At 36.5% G+C, this 17,146-nt stretch overlaps 1 protein-coding gene across 10 annotated transcripts in view; it reads right to left on the minus strand.

The window, feature by feature from the left end:
- Window positions 1-9,620: 9,620 nt before the first annotated feature.
- MARK1 (microtubule affinity regulating kinase 1) overlaps window positions 9,621-17,146 on the minus strand; it is a 135,120-nt gene continuing 127,594 nt past the window's right edge. For 8 of the 10 annotated variants that reach the window (XM_063671927.1, XM_054449933.2, XM_054449928.2 and 5 more), the window contains 2 exons: window positions 14,264-14,308; window positions 9,621-10,266 (listed from right to left, as the gene is read on the minus strand). In XM_063671927.1, the coding sequence (XP_063527997.1) occupies window positions 9,912-10,266; window positions 14,264-14,308 (400 nt within the window). In that variant the 3' untranslated portion in view covers window positions 9,621-9,911. The remainder of the gene's footprint in view (window positions 10,267-14,263; window positions 14,309-17,146) is intronic. The other 2 variants (XM_054449931.2, XM_054449932.2) reach the window with 1 other exon arrangement.

Below are 17,146 nucleotides of genomic sequence, written 5' to 3' on the forward strand. Positions count from 1 at the left end.
AGGAATATCAAACTTCAGAGTGCCTCATGTTGAATAATTTAATTAATGATGGCATAAAGAAAAAATATTAACTCAATGTAACTCAGATTCTACTTTAATAAAATTAGCATTTTAGGAATGTATAAAGAATTCCAGTTAGATTTGTTTATATGTAAAAAGGTATGAGTTAGACATTATAAACATGTAAGAAAATTTGATTTATCATAAACATTAAGGAGGAGGGGTTTTGTTGTTTTACTTGCTTTACTACTTTGACGGCCCCACCTATGTTAAAATACAACTTACTTAGAGATAAACTAAGACTAAAACTAAGAAATGCCAGCTTTTTTCAAAGTAAAAAGTTACAGTAATACAAAGTAAAAAGTAATACTTTTTCAAAGTCTTTGATTTTCAAAGTAAATATCACTAATTTTTTGAATTACTTTTTCCTTAGAAAAATAAAGATCAAGATTGAAGTATCATTTCCCCACACCTTGTCTGTATTTCAAATGTATTAGCACCAAACCACTGAGTATAGCAGCAATTATTAGGAAATGTTACAGAACATGTCTATTTGCAATGATCATACAGTAGAGCTTTTGTTAAGTAGATAGAAATTTTAAAAATATTGATGACTTTTAAAAGATGATGTTTCTTATATGTAACACTCCATATCTACATATGGGTTTTTGTACTTATTGCCATACTATACTGTGTCCTAACAGCCTTGTAAAACAGGCTGTAATTTTTTAAAGGGGTATTTTTTTCCAGATAATTCACTTTCATCACATATCCTTCTCTTTCACAAACCTCTTGCTTTATACTCATGAAAATGTATTGTGGTGTTCTATTACACATACAGAAAATGCAGGCTGGATGCAATGGCTCACACCTGTAATCCCAGCACTTTGGGAGGCCAAGGCAAGCAGATCACAAGGTCAGGAGATCGAGACCATCCTGGCTAACATGGTGAAACCCTATCTCTACTAATAATACAAAAATTAGCCAGTTGTGGTAGTATGTGCCTGTAGTCCCATCTACTCGGGAGGCTGAGGCAGGAAAATAGCTTGAACCCGGGAGGCAGTAGTTGCAGTGAGCTGAGATCACGCCACTGCACTCCAGCCTGCACGACAGAGTGAGACTCCACCTCAAAAAACAAAACAAAACAAAACAAAAAAAAGAAAATGCAAATGCTATTACGAACCAATATGGTGAATGAAAAAAATTAACTTTTAACCATTCTGGCTTTTAAAAAAGTTCTAAGCGTTATGTAGACAAGTTTCTACATAAATGCAAAAATCTAATTTTTAGCAATAAATAATACAGTTATAATATTAATTTAGAGAATGGAAAATATTAAATTTAATACTCCCCAAATAAATAATTTATTTTTAATGTTTCCAAACCCATAGATAAAGGATATATGATTTTCACATTTGAAAACATTTATAAATTTTCTTGGTGTTCCCCCAAGTACCTATCATTGGATCATGACTATATATTCTTTATTTCAGTTACTGATCATGTCCTGAATCTACAACCATCATATCTTTATTGAGAACATCCAAATCTGCCTTTAGATCCAGCTTCCAGTTTATAGGACATTTCATTCAGAGTCCATCACCTTAGCCTGCCATATAAGTTGTTGCACTGAGCTGCAACCTATTTATTTGTTAAATAGAGGGGTAAAGCTTGATTATCTGCATGCTATGATTTAAAAATTCTAAGCCTGAAAGCAAATATTATTTTTACTTCTAAACTAGGCAACTCATGATTCTTTGATCCTTTTGCTTTTAACTTATTTGTGTCTATATTAAAAGTGGGTTTATTGTAGGCGGCATATAGTTGGTCTTGATTTTTTAATCAAATCTGCCAAGTACAGCCTTTGCATTGGGGCTTTTACACCATTTACATTTAATGTAATTTTGACATGATTGGGTTTAAGACTGCCATTTGTTGTTTGTTTTCTATTTTATCATCTATTCTTTTGTTTCCTTTGTTTCTTTTTCTGCTTTTCTTCCCCAATGCCTTCCTTTGGATTGTGTGTTTTTTTTTTTTTTTTCTGGTTCAAGTAAAACATTTTTTAACTGATAAGTTAAAATTATTATATTTGTGTTGTACGACATGTTTTTGTTTTTATTTTTGTTTTTGAGACAGGGACTCACTCTGTCACCCAGGCTGGAGTGCAGTGACATGACCTGAGCTCACTGCAGCCTCAACTCCCCAGGCCAAAGCGATCCTCCCACCTCCATCTCCCAAGTAGCTGGGACTACAGGCACACACCACCATGCCTGGGTAAACTTTTTCTATTTTTTGTAGAGACAGGGTCTCACTCTTGGTCCAGGATGGTCTTGAACTCCTGGGCTCAAGCGATTCTCCTGCCTTGACCTCCCAAAGTGCTGGGATTACAGGTGTGAGCCACTGCACCCAGCCAACATGATGTTTTTATATATGTATACATTGTGGAATGGCTAAATCAAGCTATTTAACATAGGTATTACCTCACATACATATCATATTTTGTGTGAGAACACTTAAAAATCTTCTGTCTTAGCAATTTTCAAGTATAAAACATACTATCTACAGTCACTGTGATATACAATAGATCTCTTGAATTTATTCCTTCTGTCTAATTTTGTATCCTTTGACCAATATCTCCCCAATTATCCTTTCTCCTCCGGCTTCTGGTAACTACTATTTTACTCTGCTTCTATGAGTTTGAAGATTCCACCTGTAAGTGAGATCATAGAGTATTTGTCTTTCTGTGTCTAGCTTACTGCACTTAACATAATGTCCTGCAGGTATCATTCATATCACAATTGACAGGATTTCCTTCCTTTGTTAAGGCTGAATAGTATTCCATTATGTATATATGCCACATTTTCTTTATCCATTCATCTGTTTATGGACATTTAGGTTGGCACCATATCTTGGCTATTGTTAATAATGCTGCGGTGAACACGGCAGTGCAGATTATCTCTTCAACTCGCAGATTTCATCTCCTCTGGATGTATACCCAGTAGTGGGATTGCTGTATCATGTGGTAGTTCTATTTTTAATTTTTTGAGGAACTTCTGTACTATTTTCCATAATGGCTGTACTAATTTACATTCCCACCAACAGTGTACAAAAGTTCCCTTTTCTCTACATCCCTGCCAGCATTTATTAATCATTCAGCAATTTCAGCAATTTATAACAGTCATTCTAACAGGTGTGAGGTGATATCTCATTGTGGTTTTAATTTACACTTCCCTGATGACTAGAGCTATTGAGCATTCTCCCTTCTTATGACTGTTGGCCATTAGAATGTCTTCCTTTGAGAAATATCTATTCAGGTCCTTTCCCCGTTTTTCAATCAGGTTATTTGTTTTCTTATTATTGAGTTGAGTTCATTTATATATTTTGGATATTAGCTCCTTTTCAGATGAACAGTTTGCAGATATAGTCTCCCATTCCATAAGTTGTCTTTTCACTCTTTTGATTGTTTCCTTTGTTGGGCAGAAGCTTTTCAGTTTGATGTAATTCAAAGAAAATTTTTTAAAATTCCATTTTGTCTTCTTTGCTGGCTCATTAGTTATAATTCTGTTTTGTATTTTTAGTGGTTGCTGCAAGGTTTACAGTACACATCTTTAACATACTCCATCTCCACTACATACATGCTATAAGAGCTTTGCAAAAAACCTTCAGGCCTTGGTACTATGTTGTCATAACTTTTACTTTTACATGTTATACATCTTACAATGCATTGTTAATATTTTTACTCTCAACATAGTTGTTATTTTTGGTGCTTTTTATTCCTTTTTGTAGACTCCCATCTGGTATATATTTTCTTCTGCTTGAAGAGCTTTATTTAACATTTCTTTCCCTGGCCTCTCAGCTCTAATCCAAGTCTGCCAGTGATAAATTATTCCAGCTTTTATGTGTCTGAACATCTTTATTTCACCTTTGTTTTAGAAAGATCATTTTATCTGGGTATAGAATTCTAATTTGATAGTTTATGTTTTTCCCAATACTTCTCTGGCTTGCCTCATTTCTGCAAGAAGTCAGTTGTTGTTCTTATTTTTGTTCCTTTTTCTTCCTTATGTAATATGTCTGGTTTTTTTGTGGCTGATTTTACTGTTTTTTCCCCCCTTGCTGGTTTTAAGCAACTTGTCATATGAACATTTAGTATAGTTTTCTTGATTGATATTTATGAAACATTTTAGGTCTGTTTATGGTTTCCTGAAAATTTGGAAAAATTCTGGTCATTACATCTTCAAACATTTTTTCTCTCCCCACCTCCTCCTCTTTGTTGGGACTCTACACATATACTAGATTGCTTCACGTTGTCCTACAGCTCTCTAATCTTTTTTCAGCTGCTTTTTGTTTCATTTTGGATTTCTATTGTGATATGTTCAAGTCCACTATCTTTCCTTCTGCAATGCCCAATCTACTAATTCCATTTGTGTGTTCTCCTCAGAAATCTTAACTTTTTTTTTTTTTTTGAGATGGAGTCTCGCTCTGTTCCCCAGGCTGGAGCGCAGTGGCGTGATCTCAGCTCACTGCAACCTCTGGCTCCCGGGTTCATGCCATTGTCCTGCCTCAGCCTCCCGAGTAGCTGGGACAACAGGCGCCTGCTACCACGCCTGGCTATTATTTATTTTATTTTTTTGTATTTTTAGTAGAGACAGGGTTTCACCATGTTAGCCAGGATGGTCTTGATATCCTGACCTCGTTATCTGCCCGCCTCGGCCTCCCAAAAAGCTGAGATTACAGGCGTGAGCCACTGCGCCTGGCCCCAGAAATCTTAATTTTCATTTCTAGATGTTTGAATAGTGTTTTTTTTTAATGTGAAATGTCTCTACTTAACGTAACTTTTTTCTAACTTTCTGAACATATATAGTTATAATAATTGTTTTAATGTCTTTGTCTATCAATTTGATCATCTCTGCCATTTCTGGTTCAGTGTCAATTGATATTTCTCATTATGTGTTGTATTTTCCCGCATATTTGCAGGCAGGATAACCTTGAATTAATGCGAGCTATGATGACTATTACCTTGTTAGAGTGATGCACATTTTCTGTTTTCTTTTTCTTTTTTTTTTTTTTGAGATGGTGTTTTGCTCTTTTTGCCCAGGCTGGAGTGCAATGGCGCGATCTCGTCTCACTGCAACCTTCGCCTCCTGGGTTCAAGCAATTCTCCTGCCTCAACCTCCCAAGTAGCTGGGATTACAGGCATGCACCACTATACCCAGCTAATTTTTTTCTTTTTCTTTTTTTTTTTTTGAGACAGAGTCTCACTCTGTCAGCCAGGCTGGAGTGCAGTGGCACAATCTTGGCTCACTGCAACCTCCGTCTCCCAGGTTCAAGCAATTCTCCTGCCTCAGCCTCCCCAGTAGCTGGGATTACAGGTGTGTGCCACAACACCTGGCTTATTTTTGTATTTTTAGTAGAGATGGGGTTTCACTATGTTGGCCAGGCTGGTCTCGAACTCCTGACCTCAGGCGATCCACCCACCTCAGCCTTCCAAAGTGCTGGGATTACAGGCGTAAGCCACCGTGCCTGGCACATTTTCTATTACTATATTCTTGAGCTTTGTTCTGGGACATAGTTGTTACTCAGAAACCCTTATCCTTCTGGATATGGCTTGTGTTAAGCAGTACCAAGGCAGTATTTAGAGCTAAGTAGTTCCTGCTACTGAGGCAAAACTCTTCTGAGTACTATGCCCACTGCTCCATGAATTGTTTTCTACAAATGACTGGGTGGAACAGGCATTACCCTTGCATGAGGTTCGATGAATTATTCCCTCTAATACTTTCAGGTGGTTCTTTCACTGGCCTCATTTAGTTTTCTTACATTCATGTGCTGATTTCTGCAGATCTCCAGAGCTGTTTCTTTGGTATCCCCCCACCCCGCTCTTCCCTACAGACTCTAGCTGTCTTGGCCTCCCTGGCCTCTCAGTTCTGACTTCTTAACCAGAGAATGCCAAGCTCCAACTTGAGTTTCCTCTCCCTGTGCCACACAAGCTGGGCCAATCATAGAGGTCATTTTGTTTGTTTTCCTCTCAAGGATCATTGTTCTTCATTGACTAATAGCCAATGTATCAAAAATTGTTTTTATTCTGATGAAAACATTGTGTGAATTTATTATTTCATATAGCTCATCTTGTTTCTTCATTGTCTTAGGTGGGAGAGTAAATCTGGTACTTGTTACTCCATGTTAAGTGAAAGTGGAAGTCTTAAAATGCAAGCTGAAAACTTGAATCCTATGCCAGGAAGCTCTGCTCCCACCCAATCATCTTTCTTACAGTCTGTGAATCCGATTCATGACACCTTGTTTTTCTGGAGAGGGAGGGGGAACAGGGACCACTCTGTCACCCAGGCTGGAGTGCAGTGGCATGATCTCAGCTCACTGCAACCTCTGCCTCCTAGGCTCAAGCGATCCTCCCACCTCAGCCTCCCAAGTAGCTGGGACTATAGGTGCATGCCACCATGCCCGGCTAATTTTTGTATTTTTTGTAGAGACAGGGTTTCACCATGTTGCCCAGGCTGTTCTTGAACTCCTGAGTTCAAGTGATCCACCCACCTCGGCCTCCCAAAGTGCTGGGATTACAAGCATGAGCCATTGCACTTGGCCCATGATACCTTGTTGATACATTTTTTGAAATGTCTCTTTCCTTTTACCTTTTTCCACCCTGTGTTAACCACCCCACATCTATGCTATCTCATTCATGCTTTATTGTTTTAACCTCTGAAAAGATCTTCCTGCCTCTAGTCTTTAATCGAGTTCATACATTTCTATGATACATTTTTTTTACTGCTGTTTCCTAGAACCTAGACTCTAATGTACCCTGGCACTCAACAAACTTGCTGAATTAATAAGCCATTCTTTAACAACCAGTTAGGTACTTCTTTGGCTTAAAAAACCTCCTAATTTCTCCCCTCTATCCATAGATGAAGTCCAAGCTGAGACTGCCAATTGATGCTTTACATAATCAGCTATTAATCAAGCTATGTGAACCCTGCCACTTCCTAGAATATGTGGCTTATTTTTTAACATGACTTAGAGCTATTACTAACTTGTAGCTTTTTTTCCATCTGTAGGATCTTTTCTATTGTCTCTTAAATTTTACCCACTCTTCAAATCCCTTAAAAGACCTGCCTTTCCAATGTCCATACAGAATTCACTCTTTTCTGAATTTCTATAGCATCTATTATCTGTGCTTGTTTGAGTGCTTTCAGTTTCCTCTGTGTGTGTGTGTGTGTGTGTATCTTTTAGTTGTGCATATATTTACATTTATTTTTTCAAATGGACCAAAATCTCAGAGAGGTAGGAACCATCTTTTATAGTTTTTTTTTATGTATCTTAAGACACAGTAGGTATTTCAACAGGTATTTCGAAAATGAAGGCAGAGGTCATCTTGATTAATTTGCACAGGCTAATGGAATCACTAGTTTACAGTAAATTGGTGCCTTGCTGCTCACCGTATGCTTTTTTTCCCCCTATGGTGCGAAATGACACTGTTGGTGAAAATCACCTCAAAATAAGAGCTTTTAGGTTTTAAATCAAATTCTATCTTAGAGAATATTATTGGATCAAGGTTCTGGAGTATATTTCATCTTATTCTTTTCATTTAACAAATAAAATGCTGTGCCCCAGTTTCTACAAAATAATTAATTTAATATAAGGGATGTCATATCAAATAATATTTCAACAGAAGCCAAGGAAATCCTGGTATCACATAGCCAGTGAACATAAACTGGTATTTATTTATGCAAACATATTGCAAAATTCCTCTAAATCTTTGAAAAATATTTATGTTGTCATGAACACATAAAATGAAAAATCTAAAGTGAGTATCAAGATTTCATTTTTAGTTCATAAAAGATATTGAAGTCAAATTCCTTTCTACAAACACAGAAGAGTTGGCCACAGTGAGAAAATGTAAAAAAACATCAGTTTCTACCGTGGAAAACACATGAATCTATTTTTTTAAAAAAGTATTTCAGTGACAGGAATTCCTATAAAAAGATTAAACTTTCTTGTCATAATGACAAGAAACCTTCATAGTTTCAATAATCTTGAAAACCTTCACAGCTTCACCCTTTGCCAACTAAATTTAGAACACATACAATAAACTCCTCATACAGAATACTTTTGTACCGGAAAACAGGTAATTCACATTCTGATAAAGAGCAAAAGACAAGTGCTTTATTATGAGAACTGTTCAAGTAAAATTTCAGTGTGCACCAGTGAAAGTGAATGAAGATTTGCATCAATTTTTTTTTTGAATGAACACTAGGTTAAAAAGGGGCTACACATTTTTTTTTCAAACACCACCCTTTGCTAAGGCAAAAAAAAAAAAACTCACTTAATTTTAGAACATAACTGTTACAGAAGAAAGCTACATCACAGTACAGTACAGAACGTAAAATTCACCCTAGTCTGGAAGCCATTATGGAATGGCACATCACCTACACTTAGACCTTCTAATGTAGGTTGGAATTACAGTATTTATCACAGCTTTATTTTCTTTAAACTGATAAAATTTGAATACACTTTCTATTTTTCTGGAGTGTGCAGATGGGGCCCATATGTTGGTATTACAGTAATTACAACAGTAAATAACATTGCACAGTCAACCTCCAAGGCTAATTCAGTATAAAATAACAAGTATTAAAATGTACCTTTACTAGTGGTTTTACATCGCATATATCACTAATTATGAAAGAAAAGTAGGCAAATGCCCAATCACAAAGCGGCACATTATAGGCATAATGATGTGGAATAAATACAAATCTGGCAAAATATTTAAAACAAACGAGTTACATGGGAACAAACTGAACAACCACATAAGCATAAATCAATAATATACTGTTATAAATAGTATGTTTTGCTCACAAGTCTCTTAAGTACTTATAGATATTACAGTGGCAGGGGTGAATGAAGAGGATAGCAGGAGAATGAGGCAAATGTTCCCAATGCCAGTTAATTCCTGAGGTGGCATTACTTCTTAACTGATGCATTGATCAACACTGTAAAGATGAGTTTGTGCTGTGAAACAGTCCCAATATTATTATATTCCCGCAATTAAATTGCGGTATTCTGAAGGCAGCAAACCTATGTGACAGTTTATGTTATAACAGCCAGATAAAGTATGGTTTTTTTCTTTTAAATTTTGTTGCTACAATTAGCAGTGGGTCAGAAAACACTTCAAAGTTCAAAAGAAACTTGATGTAGATTTAACTTTTTTCCCAGTACTTCTTAGTTAGCTCAAGGCAATGCTATTATTGAATTTCATGTACTTGAATTTAAAAACTCTAAGTGCCAACACTGTAAACATTTTGTATCTTCTCAACTAAACCTTGTGGGATAACAAGGAAAAGAGCAAAGATAAGCAGTAATAATTTTGTGTATAATGAAGCTGATCTATTTTTCAGCTTCTGGTTTAAATTTAAATAAGATTTTAAAACAATTTTTAAAGGTCCATGCTACAATTGTAAGACTATTTCTATGCACTTTTAATTCTGGACACAATTTTCAAAATTGCATGATGGAGGTAAGAATTTTAAAAACTCACCAGAATGTAAATAACAGGGAAGAACATTTTCAAATCAAAGCATCAAACATACATTCATGTGCAGAAATCTAGACAACTATACAAGTTTTTAAGCAATCATGTTTTATTATACAACTCTATGAACAGAAAATGAACAGAAATACACAATATACTTACCTGTACATGTGAACCTACTTTTTAAGCTACAGATATTTATTATAGTTCATACTGACTTTAATTTTACAGTTCATAACTATGTATAACCTTATTGCATTAAGGGCAAATTCTACATGGGGAGATTCACAGGCAGACCACATTAGGCATTACCAGTACATTCAAAAACTGTACCTCATATATTTATGTATCTTCCCTGAACCTGTAAATCTGGACTTCTTTACAGCTTAAGCTCATTTGCTATTTTTGATGCAATGTTTTTAAAGGCAATAGATGTCCCAGATATTCGCTTGAAGCGAACCCCATTAAGTGACAGTCGTGGCAACTTGCAGACTTCCATCTCCCACTGCACGAGGCTATCCTGTCTAGCATCTCCATGGACACAGAAAAGCAAAAATCTCTCTTTTTGCTCATAATCACAGTTATTTGCATCTAACACTTTTCGGATTTCTCTCATCATGTCATTAGGGTCCATTGAACTAGTGGTCTTCATACTCCATGTGAACCGCAAAGAACGCGGCTTAGAATCTTTACCCTCTTCCTTGTCTCTTTCTTTTGGTTCCCCTGATGTACTTCTGGAAGAAGAGGGCAAAGGGAAAGAATGAAAACAAATATTTCATTCAGCAAAGAGATCAAAATACACATAAAATCTAAGTGGTCATAATCCAGTGCCTAATAAAACTACCTAATGTGCAGACTACCCTCAGATGGACGCAAAGATTTATGTTATCTTGCTGTTACAGAAACACACCCCAAGATGCCATCTGTTTTGACTTTTAATATTGTCAATCTAAAATAGCATTTTTCTTAAATATAAGTGGTTTGAGGGAAACAAGTCTGCAAATGAAAGTGAAGAACTTAATACCTTCTTCAGTTCCATATTTCTCTGTTCAAGCACACACACAAAATAGGGACCACTAATATTCTATTTGTAAATATACATTTTTGAAATATAAAAAATTTCTTTTTTCTGCCTTTTTGCATAGGAGGAATGTAGTAACTTCAGAGGGAAAGATAATTCGTTTACCTGGTAAGGTTGAGAAAGAATGTTGTACTGCAATTAGGTAAAGACGTTAGATTATACCAAACATCTCAATGTCCTCCAGTGACTTCTCATTTCACTAAAGACATCCTTAAAACAGTCTACAACGTTCCCCATGACTTGCACTCCAACTCCTACTACCCCCAATCCCATTTCCTAGAATTTTTCTCCTTCCTCACTCCTATCAGAACACAATGGCCTCCATGCTGTTCCTTGAACACACGGGTTATGTTCTTGCCACAAGGCTGTTGCACAGACTGTTCCCTCTGTCATGAATGCTTCTCCCCAGATGGCTGCGACGCTAACTCCTTTACTTTTTTCAAATCTTTGCTCATATTGTACCCTAACTCCTATCCTAGCATGGCCAAGCCCCCTTAGCCTGCTTTATTTTTCTCTATAGCACTTACACATTCTAACATATTATTTAACCCATTTGTTAGGGTGTTGTCTGAATCTACCATTAGATTGTAAACTCCAGGAGGGCAAGGAATTTTGTCTGTTTCATTCACTGATATATCTCGGGCATCTAGAACTGTGCTGGGTACATAGTAATAATTAACATATTTGTTAAATGACTAAATCTCACTGAATTTTACTTATTGCAGGCATCCACCAAGTAATATGGAAACAAAAAACCCATTTCAAACAGTCATAGAAAGAAACCTTCATAGCTTCATCAAAGTTAATAGATTATTCGTGATACAGAAAATCCTGTAATTAAATTTCTTGAACAATTATCCAAATAGAGATGTTACAATTGCAACTTGTTAACCCATCTCACTTATGTGATTTAAAAAAAAAAAAAGTACCTTGAAAGGAGTTTATAATCTACTGCATACATCTTTTAAATTAATATATATACATTTTATATCAATAGTATGATATATATTCATGTATAATTTTATATATATTATCTACTTCATTTCCAGGTGTCTGAGCCTAGGTATCTGAGTCCCCAAAGCTCTTCAAACTATGCAATCTTGAGAAAATAAGGAAAGGAATACGTAGAGAAAATAAATTTCCAAAGTCTATTAATAAGTATGGAAAGTGTTTACTTCATCGTGTTCTCTATTTTTCTCTTTTTGCCCACTGAATCTAAGCCATTGCATCACAGGCCTCTTAGGGCTTGCAAGCCAACCAGAGTCATTTACCAAGGTCACATGTATAATTCTGGTGGAATCGGCATGCTGGAAGGGACCTGAGAGATCAGCTGACTGAGCACTCATTTTAAAGACGGAACTGATGGCTGGAAAACTTAAAATTAGTTTTCTGTGGCTCACACCTGTGACCTCAGCACTTTGGGAGGCCAAGGTGGGAGGACCACGAGCTCAGGAATTTGAGACCAGCCTGGCCAACATGGTGAAACCTCGTCTCTACCAAAAATACAAAAATTAGCCCGGTGTGGTGGCACGCGCCTGTAATCCCAGCTACTTGGGAGGCTGAGGCAGGAGAACTGCTTGAACCCGGGAGGCGGAGGTTGCAGTGAGCTGAGATCATGCCACTGCACTCCAGCCTAGGCAACAGAGCAAAACTTCGTCTCAGAAAAAAAAAAAAAAAAAAAAAAAATTAGTTTTCTGAAGTTATAGAGCTAATGAGTTGAAAAGTGAAGACTAGAATTCAGGGGTATTATTCTAAGTCTAGTTTCCTTGTATTCTACCTTAAGATGAACTTAAGACAATAAAATATTTTTCTGCACGGTCTCACAGACATTGCCACTGATAAGTCAATTGTAGAAAGCTCCTGGAAATGTGGATATTAATATAATAACAGCTAACATTTATTGAGTACTTACTAGGTGCAGGAATTGTCCTAAGTGCCTAAAATGTATTAATTACTCATTTACCCCTCAGAACAACCCTAGGAGGCAGTTAGAGTGAGGAAATGGAGGCACGCAGAGTTGAAGTAACTTCCCCAAAGCCACAGAGTAAGGTAAGTGGTAGAACATAGCTGAAACCCATGCACTCCGGCTGAGAACCTATACTTCTAAGCACGGTATCACCTCATTTCCCTGAAATGACAGAACCTTATTATAACTGGCTTGATCCCACCTATGTTCCTTGCTGGTTTTTTTCATCTGTAAAATAGGCATTTTCACCTAGTTGTTGTGAAAATTAAATGATCAGAAAGTACTTTATAGTTAGTATTCAATAAGTCAGTTCAAAAGCAAAAACAGAACCAAACCCAACAACAACCAAACAAAAGGGAATGTGAAAAGTATTGCGTAAACATTTATAAAAGATCAGTTACTAATCAGTTACATTATTACATAATGTAATAAAATTACGTAGTTATATTAAAAGGACAAAAATGCAACTATTAATGGCCACTTGCAATGCCACACACTACTAAATGTCTCAGACGGAAATTTAGTGGAAATATAGGATGAAATGCAAGGAGGGGCTCAAAAGTGAAGACTAAGTGAGGGAGAAGCTAAGAACAAGTCCTCCATGTTTCTATAAAAGGCAGAAGAAAGTGAAGAATATTTGTCTCGCTCCCCTGTGGCTCCCTATCATGGTGACTCAGGTACCTAACTCTATGAAGAAACATTTCAGCTATTATTACTAAATATAAATATAGCACAGTTTGTTAAAAAGACTACATGGGACTGCTATAGTTTTCCAAAGTTAATTATGTTTTATATTTTAAGTAACTTGAAAAGTAGAAATCAAATTGGAGGCTTGTGTTCAGCTGGTCACAATCGTTCCTGAATGAAGCCAGAGCCTTTCATACTGTGGAATACTTGTTGGTTGTAAAATTTACATTGCATCCCTTAAGGCTTGGGTACACTCAAAATAAATTAATGCCTTCATTTCTTAAATTTCCCATTTGGAAAATGTGAACAGAAGTACTAACATGTCCATAATGTGGTCCCTAGAACAGCAGCATAAGCATCTCCTTGGGGACTTGTTAGAAATGCAAATGCACAGGCACCTGCCTCGGCCCCTGAATCAGAAACCCTGGGTGTGGGGTCCAGCAATCTTTTTATCAAGTCTTGCCTGTAATTCTGATTGTGCTCAAGTATGAAACCCATTGCCAGAATGAATATACAACTAGCATGGAATGTCAAAAAAAGAAATCCCCAAAAGTATGCCTGGATAGAATTTTTAAATGTGGTCAAACACTGAATTACCACCTAAAATATATTACTAATATCAAATCTTCCTACATGTAATTATCTCCCTGTTCTGTGTTATTTGTGCTATTTGACTCAGACTAATTTTAATTACATTAGTGAGAAAAATATCAGTATATTTAATCTATTAATTCTTCAGCTTGACATACTTTATAGAACAGAAAGCCTATTTCTATACCAAGTACACAATTCAAATGCATGTTTGGAAAACAAACTTAAAGTTGACTGACTTGAATGCTAGGTAACATTATGAAAACCCACCCCAATATAAAAATCTAAAATATGCATGCTATCTAGTTATTAGATCTATTCATGATCATTAAGTGCTGTAAGTATTTCAAAAGTACGTTTTCATACACAGGGACCTAGCAGCGAAGTATTAATAGTGGCTCCTCACCTTGAGGTGTCGGTTCTGCCACTGGCTTCGCCTTCACTTGGATCCCTCAAAACAAAGTGAAGGTTGAGATTTAATGATAAAAGTAAAAAATATATCAAGAAAACCTATATCTAAAATTATTTTAAAATCAGCTTGTTGAGCAAACTTCTATCATGACAGTTTTCTATTACTAGTCAGTCTGAGACTATTTCTCATGTTTTTCATCATAACCACATGTAATTTATCATTTATTGAGCGTCTACTCATTTTTGTCAAGAGGCAATATGAGGTGAAAGTTTGAAATTTTTTTTTCATAATCTTCCAATTCCCAGCCATGATTCATTTGAAGTCATAATTTACCTTTTGGTTTAATTTAATCTAAAGTTAAAACTATTTAATAATTATCAATAGCAAGATTCAACTTCAAATTTGTAATTATGTATAATTCTAGTAGTCGCTCAATTTAGAAAATATATACATTAACCTTGTAGTTAACAAATAAATACCAATTTCTAAATAAGCAATTTCTTTTAGAAGTTATGCTAACAATTCATGCACATGATAAAATATCACAGCAAATTAACAGCCTACCCATGTAGGCGAGTCTAAAAACACGGATTCAATCTTAAATAAAAACACTGACCTTACCTGGATATCCACCTGCGAAATAAAACCAGGAAAACACTACTAATTGTTCTGTGTTGCATGTAATTAATATTTTTGAAGTCTACCAGAATTTTAATGCTTTGTTATTTTTAAAGGTAATTAAATATCTTGTGATAAAGGGTAAAATACTATTAAATAGTGGGAAAAATCACCAACTTGAATCCTTAAGTCAATACTGTCTTAATGTTTTAGCCATTCCAGAAACATTTCTATTATTTATGTAAAACGAATGCAATAAGAATAAAATCAGTGGTACTCTCCCATCCCCCAAATTCATAAAACACACCCACATACCAAGCCCTAAAATTTTAAATTGTTCTTAAGAATATGAATGCCTTATGCCTCTCAGGGTCTTTAACTAATACACGCCTTTCTTAACAAACATATTATGAAAAAAAAAATTTTTCTATCTGAATTTAAAAGAATACTAAAATGTATTCTCATATTCAAATGTAATTTCTTAAATTTCTATTTTTAATAACTGGCATTTTCATTGGGAAGTATAATAAAAATTCAATGCCATCTATACAAATCCATTTTTATTATAGCACATTGAAATAAATAAAACATTTTTGAGCAGGCTCAAAGTGAAATGTACATTTTCAGTTACATGTAGATGAACTGATATACACAGATGGGCAGTGTACCAATTTGGCAAGCAAGACAGTAATGCTGTTGACTCCCACTGCTAAGACAAAATTCCTTTAGGAAGGGACAAAAATCTCACTGGACTTTTCTGTCCTATTTATATTATGCTTTATTATTCACTATTAGCAAACACCTATTCCACAGCTGCCAAACTTAAAGCATTAGGAGTGAAATGTCCCTTAGACCCTATCTCCTCTGCTATAATTGACTGAAATAGCAATTGACCCATACCCTGTTCCTGCCTACCTGGATGCCAGTAGGAACATTGCGAGAATTTCTGCTACTTGGCAATTGTTTCAAAGAGCCCAGGAAGTCTGCTTTAAGTAGCTATGGTGGGACGCAGATGGAGCTACAGAAGGTGCAGCTGGCTCTAACAGCATATGCAGCACAGCATGCTCTCCAACACTTAACACTTAAAAAACAATTACCTACACATGGCAATATATACTCAACTGAACAAATTGGGTTATTCCCTATATAAGAATGAGCGATGGTTAGAAAATCATAAGGTTTGGTGTAGAAGTGAGCCATGCAGGTATTTAGGGCAGAGAATTCCAGGCAGAAGGAACAGCAGGTACACAATGCCAAAGCAGTGCTTAATGTACTTGAGGACAGGCTGGTGCCTGTGTGGCTGGTGTGGAAGCAGCAAGGGGAAGAGTGGGAGAAGAGGTCAGAGCAGAAATGGATGGCCAGGTTACACAAGGCCCCACAGGCCACAGTGAGGGCACAGAATTGTATTCTGAGCAAGGTGAAAGCTAATCAGGGGCTTTAAATTTAAGAGTGACATGATCAGACTTGACATGACACTGCTGAAACAGAAGAGGAGGACAAGGACAGAAACTAGGAGACCTATGAGGAAGTGAAAGATGAATAGTGGTTCAGAGTATGAAGGCAGTGGCGGGAGTGATGGAAGCAGTTAAATCCTGGAAATGCTGTGAAGGTAAAGCCAACACAAATTGCCAATGGATCTGATGTGGTATGAGGAAAAGAAGTGCCAAGGATAACTCCAAGGCTTATGGTCTGAGCACCTGTAAGGACAAGGCTGCCAATTTCTAACACGGTGAAGAATGAGGGAGGGATAGGTTTGGGAAGAGGAACGAGAGTTTACTTTTGAACATGTTCTGTTTCAGAGTCTATAACGTATCTAAGTGGAGAGGCTGAGCAGCAGTTGGATGTAAGAGTCTGCAGTTCAGGAGAGAGATGTGGGCTAGAGATATAGTTGGGAGTTGTTCATACAGGATGGAATCTAATGTCATGAGCCCAACTGAGATCACCAAGAGTGTAAGGAAAATCAGAGAAAAAAATGTGTCCAAAGACTGAGCTCTGGGGCATTCTAATATTTAGAGGTTGGGGGAAAGGCAAGGGAATCTGAAAAAAGCCAGCAAAGGAGCCTGAGAAGGGATAGCTAGTCTGTGAGGTAGGAGAAAACCAGAGCCAAGCAAGGGAAATGCTTTAACTGTGTGGAATGTTTCAAGATAGTAAGTTGCTCACAGGAAGGCAGGAGCCCCATCAGTCTCACTCACTGCCGTAGCAATAGCTCCTACAAAAGGGCCTTGCGTGTAGTAGGTTTCCACATATGTGTTCAAAGAC

This window comes from Pongo pygmaeus, chromosome 1 (genome assembly GCF_028885625.2).
Source record: "Pongo pygmaeus isolate AG05252 chromosome 1, NHGRI_mPonPyg2-v2.0_pri, whole genome shotgun sequence".
Classification (NCBI taxonomy): domain Eukaryota; kingdom Metazoa; phylum Chordata; class Mammalia; order Primates; family Hominidae; genus Pongo; species Pongo pygmaeus.